Source organism: Sciurus vulgaris, assembly GCF_902686455.1.
Source record: "Sciurus vulgaris genome assembly, chromosome: 2".
NCBI classification, from domain to species: Eukaryota; Metazoa; Chordata; class Mammalia; order Rodentia; family Sciuridae; genus Sciurus; species Sciurus vulgaris.
The window spans coordinates 173,225,813-173,239,050 of record NC_136462.1 but is presented as its reverse complement, the minus strand read 5'-3'; the positions used below and the strand labels follow the sequence as shown (position 1 = coordinate 173,239,050).

The window sequence follows — 13,238 nt, the reverse complement described above, 5'->3', positions numbered from 1 at the left end:
CACAGTGACAGAAGACTGACTAACACAAACAGGGTATTAAAGCCTCAGCCATCAGGTCCTTCTTCAAATTTCAGGTTTTGTAAGGTCCCCCATGCACATGTGCCCATTAACAAATTTATATGCTTGTTCTCCTGTTGATCCTTCTATTGTTAATTTATTTCAGCAGACTTAAAGACTCCAACCTTCAGTGGGGGAATGAAAAATTTCCTTGGCCCCTACACAGACAGACATTCTGAAAGTGTCTCAATACCACGACTCAATATATTATTCTCTGTTCAGTAGCCTAATCCTATGACCTTCATGTTCATCCACTTCAATGAAAAGAAAAATGACCTGTGTCAGAATTTTAAGAAGGCACTCCTTGTTAACCTCCATTACCAACACCATTTGGTCGATTTTTGCTGATTTTCTACTGGAACACTTTAAAATTGGGTAGTGAAGTTATTTATTGCAGTGGGAGATGCTGGTTTTTTTTTTTTTTTTTTTTTAACTTTAACAGTTTCAAAACCTGCTTTCCATTCTGATTTTTCAGTCCCCATAATGATATAAACACCAAACCAATTCCTCTAGAGGCAGGTAATTTTATATTTAAAATTAGAATTCACCAAAATAGACACCTTCGGTCACTAAAGGCATATTAACTACGGATGATTTTTTAGTTCCAGTTTTCAACTTACCCCCGGCAAAATTTTACTTCACCTATAATGTGATCAAATAACAAGAAGCACTGTCATGCTCTGTAAATTTCCTTCATGACCAAAGAGTTTTAAAGGGATGTTAGAAATGATGTCTGTTTTTCTGCCATATGTGCCAAAGTGGAAAATGCTATAGGAGCAATACTTTTTGAAGTTGTTATGTTGAGCAACATGGTCCTGATGCTGTTTAGGACACAGGAGAGTGAGGTTTACTGTTCATAGGAGTGGGGTTTGGGGAGCAGCATAATTGACATCATGAGCACTTAGAGACTGGAAAAAGATCATTTATCTGTACACAATGCCTTATTCTCCAAATATAAAATAAGAAACTGGTCTTTCCAAATCGGTCTGCATGACCCATGGCCTGTCCTGTACCACCCAGGTGAGTTTCTGCTAGATTCCTCCATCACATTTATCTTCCCCCATTTCTGAATTCTTCTGATTCTTTGATTCATTGGTCATGGATTCCCCAAGCTGTAAGGATTTGAGGAAACATCATTCTTACTATATGAAGAACGCCTGCAGGAAAACAATTTATCATTATTTCTCTTTCTAGCTCAGGTATGTATATGGTTCAGTTTTGGCTCAGCTCACAGAACATAGTCAAAGGAGTCATAAGTAGTAGTCACACATTCAATTTCTCCCCTGGCGTTTTTCAAACACCATGAAAGAGGTTTAAGTCCTCTGCTTTTTCTAGACTCTTTTGCCTACGCTCAGCTGTCCTTTGGTACACAGAAGCTATGGATACCTTTTCTATCTAGCAATATTCCCCCAAATAATTCCTTCTGCTTTCCCCCCATTATTCTTTTATTTCCTCTTCTTTTTGACTATTCCTCCCCAAAACCATCCTGGCAAAACATTGGAGGATGTGGGTGTAGGATAGGAAAAATTTTTTTTTGACTGTCATAAATTCTTAGGTGGAACAGACACACCTATGAGTAAAGACAGATTAATAACAACAAAAAATATTTACATGTATATTTCACATATTCATGTAAGATACTCAGGGAATAAATAATTTTCCAAGAACTGTCTTTGATTTACAATTTAAATAGCATCCTCAACAGAAATAGTGAATTTTCAGAAAAGCTATAAGACAAAGGGAAGTGGCTTTGAATCCACAGTGGTAGCAAATTGTGAAAAGGCAAATGAACGGCAGATAAAGACAAGTTAGTAAAATGTACTAGTGTAGATTCCCTAAGCACATCTCAGACTGATAAAGGTCTAAATTTGTCTTGAGTGGCTAGCCGTACTTTCCCTGGTAAGGTACAATACACGTGATGACTGCTGTCCATAAATCTATGTCCTGTAAATGGAGAGAGGGCAGAGATTTTTCCTACCTCTGCTTCTTTGTAATGGTCCACTTCTCTTTAATCCTTATGCAAAAAAAGGCATATTTGCAGTGGTACAGTCTGATCTCCCACAGAAGGACAAAGAGACCTAGTAAACCAAGCCAGATTTCCATTCAGCAGTCAAAAGCAGGGAGAAGCTGGGACACTCTCACCTCAGTATTGAAATCCACCCAAATTATAACATCCAAAACATAGCAGAAAGCTCACTAAATAAATGTCAAATGAATGAAAGATCCAGTGAATCAGTGAATGGCTCTGATCGCAACACTTTGTTCCCAGATGAAGTCCAGAAAAGTGGAGAGACTTGTCCAAAGTCTTTCCAAATTGGCTGAATTAGACAAGAACCTAGTTTGCTGATACAGGTTCTTTCTGGCCTGGATCACTCTGAACTGTTATTAGCAGTTCTCCTATAGATGCATGGCAAATTCACAGTGCATCGTTCAGACTTGGGCACTTTAAGGAGGGGAAAGGAATGCTATTAATAATTATGTCAAAACACAGGTGAAAACTAGGGCTGTCCTGGGAAAACTAGACTGTATGGTCGCCCCCTTAGTAAGTTGGCTCACTGGACAGAGTTGTGGTTAAATAATGTCCCTCCAAAATCCATATGTTGAAGCTTTAACCCCAGTAATACCTTAGAATATAAATGTATTTGGAGACAGGGGCTTTAAAGAGGTCATTAAGTTAAAATAAGACCATTAGGGTGGGCTCTAACCCAATCTCACTAGTGACCCTGTAAGAAGAGGAAATTTGGGGCATACAGAGAGACACCAGAACACAGACAGGCAGAGGAAGGACTGTGTGAGGACACAGTGAAGAGGTGGTCATCCATAAGGGAGGAAAAGACAGGCCTCAGGAGAAACCAGCCTTGCCAGCATCTTGATCTTGGACCTTAGAGTCTCCAGAACTGTGAGAAAGCAGATTTCTATTGTTCTAAGTCACCCAGTTCATGGTATTTTGTTATGGCAGCCTGCACAGACTAATACAGATTAATGTGAAACTTTGAAGAGAGAATTCTGTTCCTGCACTTCCTTTATGCTTCCCACAGCACAGAAGAAGGGTTACTGGGGGAGTCCTGCACACAAGGTATGTGGGATTCCATGTGGCACCTGAGAGGACATTTAAGAGCTCAGACATGCCCCATGTTTACAACAAGAATATGTGCATCCCTGAGTTTTATTAACATTGATACATTACAAACTTGAGATAGCAGAAGTAACTGACTTTTGAAACCCTTACTCCCTTTGGGATTAAACAGCACAGGGTCTGAGGAAAAGCCAGGGACAATCAGAGAAGAGAGTGGAGGTGGGAGAAAGAGCTGGAGGGGAAACATAGGAGGGAAGACTGAGAAATAGAGAGGGTAACATGGAAAATGAAGGAAGGGACACAGTAGAAGAGGAAGAGTAGGTGCGAGAGCAGGTCCTGAGTCAGAGGAAGAAGGGAAGGGTGAAGAACAGATGGGTGTGTGGGGTGGGAAGAAGATTGCTCAAGGCAGCCCCTATAACTCTGGCCAGAGGTCACTGGAGGTCTCTGTATTCACTGAAACCTAACTCCAAAGAAACATGTTGAGTAAATATCTGAACTTCAAAAGAACTGGCTTTATAACCTGACTCTGCGGAAGGAGAGGCATTGGCATCCCTTGTTTTTGCTGACACTCCCCTCCTCCCTCCTCTGAAAACACCTTGATTTTGCATGGGGATGCCCATTCTCCAGGCTTGGTTCTGCGGCTCCAATGGAGCTTACCCCACCTCCCATCTCTCACATGGCCGCCTGCCCAGGCCAGGTCAATTGGAGGCTCCTAGTCTCCTGGCCATTGTGAGGGGTCAAGGCCATGACTCTCCTCATCCACTATTCCTCCTTTTGCCTTCCCAAGGACAGTCTCCACCAGCCTGCACAGATATTTTGTGTCCCACCTGGACTACTCTTGTTTTCTGTTGGTTCCTGAGACTGACAGACCCAGACTCCTTGTCCTTCTCTGTTTTCACTCCTCCTTTTGCCTGATCTGTGATGGTTTGCAGGCATTTGAGATGGAATGTCAGACAGCCTGAAACTCATTAAAATTAGTTTCACTAGCTTTCACTACCACAATGGAGAGATACTCACACTGGGTTCATGGGGGAGGGGAGAAGATGAGGAAGCAGGACATCTTCCCCCAGGGCAGTGGTTGATGGGGCCTAGAACGGACCTGAGCAACCATTGCAAGCTAAGGGACTGTACCACTTAGTTTTTGCAAATGGCTGAGCATGGTTGTGCATACCTATAATCCCAGCAACTCAGGAGACTAAGATAGGGCCTTAGCAACTTAGGGAGACCCTCAGCAACTTAAAGAGACCTTTGTCAAAATAAAAAAATAAAAATGATAGGGGGGGTCAGCTCAGTGGTAAAGCTCAGCTCTGGGTTCAATCCCCAGTACCTACCCACCCCCATGAAAAGAAAAAGAGAAAGAAAAAAATTTTTTACAGACAAACTAGGGCCAAAAAAAAAGAGAGAAACTTAGAGCTCCAGTGATCCAATTCTCTCCTTCAACCCTTGTAAATATTAAAGCCGAGGGAAGCCAAGGGAGTGTCCAGTATCACATACAGCCTGATAGTGACAAGAGTGGAGATTTCCGATTCTAACCATGGTTTCTCTCTAAAGCATCTAGGCTTCTCATTTCTGCCATGTGCGGGTGTATGACAATGGGCACTAGTTTCTCATGTAGGGCACTTATTTTGGTCCATTTTCTGTTGCTGATAACACAATGCCTCCGATTGGTTAAGTTGTAAAGAAAAGAGGTTTAGGGCGAAGGGGGCGGGGATGGCGGAGGGACGTGTCGCGCTCCGCGGCTGGGGGGCGCCTGGGAGCTGCGCCTCGTAAGTGAATCAGGATCTCACTTCCACCGTGCAAAGTCCATCAGATTCGTCTGTGATCCAACCTACGACTCCACAGGCCTGTGTGGATCCACCATCTCCCCATACGGATAGTTCACCAAAACAACCTACGAGTGCAACACTTAAAGACAAATTAAAGAAAACAAGATTGTCATTTAATTCCTGTTGTAGTGTGATAAAACGTCTTAAAGTAGAGAAGGAAGAAAATGACCAGACTATTTCAGAGAAACCAGCATCTTCAAAAGAAGAAAACTCTTTGGAATCTCAAGAAAGTTCTAAAAACAAAGGCAGTGAATCTGGAGAAAATGCACATTCGAAAAATACCAAGAATATCAGTGCATGTAAATCTGAGTCACTTGATTTTGTGATTGAGAATCCTAAACAAGAGTTAAATGAAGAAAAAGCAGAATTGATGAAGCAGGTTCAGGACAAAGAAGAGCTTCTTCGGAGGCTAAAACTAGTCAAAATGTATAGGTCAAAGAATAACCTGTCTCAGTTAGAGTTGTTAATATCGAAGTGGAGAAACTGTAGCCAGCTGTTGCTTTATGAGCTTCAGTCACTTATGTCAGAAGAGAACAAGAAACTAAGCCTTACTCAATTGATAGACCACTATGGGCTGGATGATCAATTGCTGCATTATAACAGACGTGAAGAAGAATTTACAGGTGTTTAATTCATAATTTTTTTCTTGAGAAATATCTTTGAGAATGACAACTCAATGACAAGATACTTGCACATTTTAAAGGGGGGATATGCACATTAGGGCTTAGAAGAAGGTGTCTTGACATCAGTTTAGGGCACTCATAAATTTTAAGTTCCAAAAATTTAGTGTTTTGGATAGATTTGGTAAAGAAAACTTGACATTAAAAAATAAAATCATTTAAGAGTAATTTGGATAGTTCTGGAACCCAGTTTTAGTATATCTGTTGCTTTTGTAGCAGAAAGTTTTATTTTCAGTGTTAAAAAATAGTTCCATCTAGATGGGAACCCCTGAGGACTTGTGTTATTCTAGTGCCTACCAGCCAGCCTCCATCAATCACTACTGCTTTTGGGGGGTGGGGGGTGGGGGGTGGAAAGGCAGGCAGTAGCAGCTAAATGTGGCAGGGGAATCATGATGCTCCTGGTGGTAGTGTTGATGGGTGGTTTTTTGTTTTTTAATTTTTTCTTTTTAGATATTCATGACAGTACAGTGTATTTTGACATATACATATATGGAGTATAACTTATTGTAATTAGATCCCATTCTTGTAGTTGAACATGATGTGGAGTTAAACTAGTTGTGTATTCATATATGAACATAGGAAAGTTATGTCCAATTCATTCTACATGTTGGTGGTTTAAAAGTGCCTTTCCCTCTCTAGGTTTATGAATCTTGTTTCCATTCATTTGCCATATTTTTTCATCTGCTGATCTGATAGGGTTATTAAACTTTTTATGTCAAAAAAAAAAAAAAAAAAAAGAAAAGAGGTTTATTTTAGCTCATGATGGTTCTGGTCCAAGGTGGAGAGGCTGCCTGTGGGGTTAGCCTTTTTGCTGGCAGAGTCCTGGGGCAGTGCAGGACTCTGCCACTGTATGGCAAAAGACAGGGAGCAAGAGAGAAATCTAGTCAAATTGCTTTTATAGCAGACCCATTAACCCATTAATCCATTCATGAAGGAAGAGCCCTACTCCCCTTTTAAAGGTCCCACCTGATCCCACCTTTTAATATCTCATAATGGAGACTAAATTTCAACATGGGTTTTACAGGGGACGGGCTATGTTTAAATGGTAGCAGCACACCCCCACTGATGGGAGAGAATGGGGGACTGGGGGACCAAGGTGTTGGCAGGGCTGCACCCTCTCTGGAGGCTCCAGAAGAGAATTGATGTTCTTGCTTCTCCCAGACTCTAAACGCCGTTTACTGCCCATGACTTGTGGCTCCATTATTAAAGCATATTATCCCTGTCTCTGATTCTGTCATCACATCTCCTTCTCTGATTCTCTTGCTTCCCTCCACCCTTTTCCTTATAAGGACCATTGTGACAGCATGGGGCCCACCTACACGGTCAGGGATTCTTCCTATCTGCAGATCATTAACTTCAACACATTGGCCAAGTGCCCTTTGCCAAGTGTGGTGACATATTACAGGTTTGGGGATTAGGGGACGGATAATGTTTTAGACAATGATTTAGATTTAGACTCCCATGTTTATTGCCCCAAAACCCACACTCATTAAAGCACATTCACATGCTCCTGTAGCCCAGAGTTAGATCACACACAGAGCAGGTATTTCTCTGGGTATCAAGAGAGACACCAAGGCTTTCAGCTATGTATGCAAATAACAGCAGTAAGGTCAGCCCTGCTGTAGTGGCCCTGAGCCCTCTGCTGGCCCTTAAGTGTTTCCAGTTCTCTCTGGATGTATCCTGGCATCCCTCTCAAAAGGATGGTGGTAACGACTCTACTGAAGTTACCCAAGAAAGGAAATGTTCTCAAAGCTTACTAAGGACTTTTCCAAAAAAAAATAGGTTAAAAAGTCATAACAATGTAAATGCTGACTAGTAATCTAAAATAAAATATTAACATATCCATTGGGAGAAGAAGGGGTTGGGAGATTGATAAAACTAACTCCTCATCTAGCCTAACAGGGAGCTAATAGTATTTAAACTGAAAAAGAAAAAAAAAAAATAAATAAATAAATAACTATGTCCTAAGCATGTTATTTGAAAAAATTCAGAAAGCATTTTTCTGATTAGAAGAAAAGCTGAAAAAAAATGTTAAAAGTAGGTGTTTCTGAGGAGATGCGCTTGGAGTCAGGAGACTGTGGGATTTTTTATTATAAGTATTTCAGGATATTTTCATTTAAAGCCAGACCTTTAGAAAAACATAAAATCCAGATCTATTCTTAGAATAGAATTGTGGAAATTTGATGACTGGAAATTGGACAGATCGTTGAAGGGCTTCTCTTGTATAATTTCAAATTGTTTGCAAAAAAGAGGTGAAGGAAAAAAGAAGAAAACCACAGCCTTTTACTGTAATGCATAGAGACTGAAATAATATGTGGATGAATATCCAAGTCTTTACTTCCCCTGCAATCCAAACTCAGCACAAATAAGCAATTAGGTCCAATTTAAAGGCGGACAAAAATCGTATCACTGTATTATGCTTCCACCAGCATTTGAATCACCTTTATGTAGACGTAATTAGTTACCAAAAAATCAAGTTAATCTATCATATATATATAATATATATGCAACTCTCTCTCCATATATATATATATTTGCAAACTCTACTATATATAGGTATACCAGAAAATACCAGAAAAATACATATTTACCTCCTGAGAGGAAAAACTGTAATATAACCAGTCCTATTATGCCAAGTCTCGTCTGCCTGCCTTTGGTAAGAATTCACCTAAAGGACATAGATTTTTGCCTGAAGCAAGGCAGCAACCTCTTATGTATATGTGAAATGAGAGGCTACAGATACCCCAGATACTCTCCTATGCCAGAAATGTCCCTCCTATCCTTCCTGCGCAGGCTGCCAGTTCCCATCCTGGAATTCCCAGCTGTACCCATGTCCCTGGGTTAAAGTCCAACCTCCAGCAAATACACCAAGCAAAATGCCAGCAAATCAATGTGGAAGGACCAACTCATTATAACTCACTAACCACATTGTCATGCATTCATTCCTTAGGAGTTGGATTCTAAGATATAAGACAGTAGAAATATAGGTTCCCTAGCACAGATCTGGAGTATGGAGAACTAGAGAGGAAGTAGGTAGGGGTCATCTTGAAGGAGGATGGAAGAGCAGCAGGAGGCTCTGGGTGATGAACTTGGGTGGCAGAAAGGGAGGCAAAAACAAAGGAAAGGGTTTTCTTCTGTTAGGAGTCCAGGGGGCCACTGGATATTGTGATGCACAGGACATCCTGGAGTTGCGCAGGACATCCTGGAATTACGCAGCATGGTGCCTGTGCAAATGGATGCCAACCCTGCCCTGGGAAAATGGGAGAGCCACTTTAGCAGGCATAAAGTTGATGAAAGGGAGGATTCAATGACCTATAGTGACTTCTTCAAAGGTTCACTTTGCATTCAAATGCCTTGACATATGAGTCAGCCAGAGTTGAACAGTGTCAATAGCATAGCCAAAACCGGCCATCACAAGAGGAAATGAGTGAGATATGGAACTGTAAATCCAGGCAGCAATCCGTATCACTAAGCATTTAGAAGATGTAAAAACTTCTCCCAAGAAGAGGCCTCCTCGCCCTTCTTTGAAAAACCTTTCCAGGTGTTCCTAAAGTATCCCCCTATAGCCATATGTTATGGCAGCCCTTAACACTTGGTCTTGGAATGATGAGTTTATATGCTTGTTAATCCCATCCAACCATGAAACCCTTGGACAGAGGGATTGATATGTTCCCAATGGGAGCACGGGCAGAGCACACGAGCATTTCTTATTGAGCATTTTTTGGAAAAAAAAAAATCTTCTACAAAGAATTGAATCTCATGTGACCTTTCTATTTACTCAAAGCATGACTTTACAAATGCACAAACCGGCATGCCTATGGTGGCACATGCCTGTAATCTCTCTGGAGAGACCGAGGCAGGAGGATGGAGAGTTCAAAGCCAGCCTCAGCAAAAGCAAGGTGCTAAGCAACTCAGTGAGACCTTGTCCCTAAATAAAATAAAAAATAGGGCTGGGATGTGGCTCTGGTCAAGTGCCCATGTGTTCAATCCCTGGTGCCCTTACCCTTGGGGAAAAAAAGAGGTAGAGAGGCCTGAGCTAACATACTTGCTCTTTCTCACCATGTGATATCCTCTGCCATGTTACGATGTTACAAGAAAGCCCTTACCAGATGCCGGTACCAATTTTCTGGACTGCAAGAAATAAGCTCAATTCTTTTTAAATTTTCTGGTGTCACGTCTTTTGCTCTAGCTTTGGCATATATAATATCTCATTGTATCCTGACAAGTCTATGAAGTAAGTGTTTTTGTCTGTTTGACAAATGAATAATCTGAGGTTTAGAGAAATCAGGTCATTTGTCAAAGGTCACACGACTGGTAATAGGGTGAGAAGGAAATTGAACCTAGGTCTCTCCAACTTCAAGTCTCCTCTCAAATCTCCTCTCAGAGTCATAATTTCAGGAGGCCTTCACTGGAATCAGGGAATGTTCTGCAGTCCACAATCTCCATCAGGATGGCCCATGGCCAAAGATCATATCAGTTTCTATGCTGCCTGCGGGAGGCAGCAAGGGTGCATGGAGAGTAAGCAAATTAGGGGAGCTTTTCTTCTGACTTTCAGTTCATTTTAGAATCCCTAAAATCATAAAGCTTATGAATTTCCCAAGCTATAGAACCAAATCAAAACTACTCACAAGTATAGGAAAAATGTAAGCAAAAAGTATGCCAATAAATATTTAACAATTGATTCTGTGGAAAAAAGAAGAAAAGGGAGGAGGAGGAGAAGGAGGAAGAGGACAAATAACTGTATCTACAAACTTCAGGTCCTTATAAAAAGCTCTGGTACGTAGCATTTGCTAATTCACACCATGTAGGTCCTTTCAGCATGGCCAATTTCAACCTCCTTGCTTGACAGCTCTGAACTTGAAGTTGGAAAGAGATGCACAGAATTGGCTTTTTCCATCTGGTAGGCGCCAGCTCCAGCCTCGGAGGGTGAGCACAAACAACACCGTGAAGTTTGGGGGAAGAATATGAAAACTAAGTGTCTTCCCATTCTGAACTGAAAAATTGGTCTCATATCCAATAACTGTTTCTCTATATCATGTGCATTTATTTTATCCAGTTTGAGCCCTCAAAGAACTAAAGGATATTTCCATAAAAGCTGATGAGAGGATGCAAAAGTCATGAGAAATATGGTCTCGAATCAAAGTATCGAATATTCAGTCTTGTATCAAAGCCCACCTGGTCCTCACAGCAACCCTGTCAGGTGAGGAGGAGGAGATTAATCAGTGTTTCAGAGGTGAAGAAACCACGTGATGTGCCCAAGTTCATGCAAGGCATGGGAGAACAGCATCCTACCCCTCTTCCTTCCCTGGTCCATGTTCTTTCATGTGTAAACCCATTAATCTTCATTGGGGAGTAATTCCAGGACATAGTCAAACTTGGGCATCTTAGAGCTCTGTATACCTCTTCTATATAGACACTTTACCCTAGCTAAAATATCACTAAAATAGAGGTTTGTAGTCTTGGAAATTGCTTTGACTTCTATGCTCTTGCCATAACCTGCCATAAAGAATGATTTTCCTTTTCTTACAGGTCAAGTTCTATTTCTGGTCAATAGTGTATTTTCAATAGAGAGAATGCAATAACTCCACAGTTATTCCTCTGCTGCATAAATGCAGGGAAAGCTGAACAAAAATTGGCTTGAAAATCACCAAAGATGATTATTTTCTTCCATGTGATACTTAAAATTGAGGTAAACTACCTTCGTATGACCAACAGGGATTATGGAAAAAAATACTTGAGTTTCCATTAAATAAATTTCATGGAGCTGAAGGAAAATTGTATACCTCATTGTACCTCAAAAATAGCAATTGCAAGTATTAAAGACCAAAGTGTCCCATTTAATAATCATAGTGTGAGGTTTAATCATAAATTACTATAGCCTCATGTCCATGTGATGTACTGATAAAAATAAATGGAGCGAAAGTTAGGAAATGCAAATGCTGAAGTATAGACAGCTAGTTTTATCTACCTATTCTTGATTACCTCTAATCATCCTGACTCCTTCTGAGTTCAGAGGAACAGGACATTCAGTTTTATCTTAAACAAAAAATCATTTGAGGACATAAACCCAGTACAAATGCTTTGAGGTGGAGCATTTGACTAGAATATCAGAAACCATTTTGGTTTGAATTTTAGTGATCTTCTCCTTAGCATTTATTTTTTCTTTAAAAAAAACTATTTCAATATAATCAGAGAGAAGGTATTATGTTGCTTCCTGAGATTCTGAGTTTGTTCTCAAAAATGCCCCTTCTGACTGGATTCTTTTTTTTTTTTTTTTTTAATGACAAAGAGAAAAGAGCTCATAGGCGGATCCCTCTGGTATAAGTAGAGGTCCTTTATTTATTGTTACAAAAGTGTGGTTTCCTTGGTGGGGAGTAACCACCTTGTTCAGGAAACTCCTGTTTGCATCTTGGGAATCGGTGAACCAGACAGCTCATCATTATTTATGTATATATGACTTGACCTTTGACACAGACTTCTTTTAATGGGACCTGGAGCAAATCATTCCAATCCTGCTCTATCATCTACTTTAAATGTCTTCCATTTACCAGGAGGAAAAAGAAACCATCCAGGATGTTCTCAGATGAAGCAGGAGGGGAGCAAAACACTGGTTAGAGTCACAGCTGTTATGCAGAGTTTATCTCCTTTAAACCATTTCTCACTTCATTGTTAATTTTCACAGTACCTTTCTTCTAATAGCTCACTCATGCTTTCTCTCTTTTTCTTTCTGAGATGCTTTAGTGGAACAAAACCATATTAGGAAGTCTCAAGTCTCTACAGCCAAGACATATCTCACTTCAGTTAGCACCTCAGGGTTGATTTGGTTGAATTTTTTCCCCTGAATATTTCTCCTTGCTGTACGTGAAATTGAATCTGTTATAAAAATTAAACATTCTCTATCTCAGCTTCCACAAATAAATTTGGGTTAAGTGAAAAAAAAAAGAAGAAAGAAAGAAAAGCAATTTCTAGTTTGTGGGTCTGTTAGTTTTGCATAATGTGAGAGATAATTTTACTAATAAATAATCCCACTTTAATGTCCTAAATAAAAACACTCGAAATGCACAAAATGAAAAGTTTCCATTTTGGAAAGCAAAAACACTCCTCCTTAACTGGCAGATTGTGCCCCAGAAGTAGAGACAGTGCCCCTCTACCGCTATCCCAGAGAACTCCTGAGGTGACCAGTGCCCACACAGCAGAAGGTCCTGGGCCCAAGAGAAGCCAAAGGTACCTAACCCTGCTATTCTCTGCCACTAATTTCCCATGCCCACTGTCACCCCAACAACCAGTAGGACAACACTCAGTCAACCCCTCAGCCAGCACACAAAGCAGTCATCCTGAAAGTGCATTTTTTATAGAAACATCCTGGCATCTAGAATTGGACTGGCAATATTGCTTGGTGGTAGAGCACTTTCCCAGCATGGGCAAGGTTCTGAGCTTGATCCCCAGTTCAGGAAACGAAAAAATCTTTTGCTGTACCTTGTGGAGAGTAGTGATCTAAATCATAGCCTGTCTGACTTTCGTGGCTGCCTTTGCACTGGGAGCTGCCTGTGTGGGGTTACAGGTCAAGATGCCCCAGTTGCTATGGTAACACTGACCAAG

General features: G+C 40.7%; 1 protein-coding gene across 1 annotated transcript; it reads left to right on the top strand.

Annotated features, from left to right (window-relative positions):
• Positions 1-866: 866 nt before the first annotated feature.
• LOC306653726 (swi5-dependent recombination DNA repair protein 1 homolog) lies at positions 867-6,350 on the top strand (the record flags this gene model as incomplete). The annotated part of the gene is made up of 2 exons (XM_079126693.1): positions 867-897; positions 4,905-6,350. 2 exons carry the CDS (start codon positions 867-869, stop codon positions 5,588-5,590), a joined length of 717 nt encoding a protein of 238 aa, XP_078982819.1. The 3' UTR covers positions 5,591-6,350.
• Between the last annotated feature and the right edge of the window lie 6,888 nt (positions 6,351-13,238).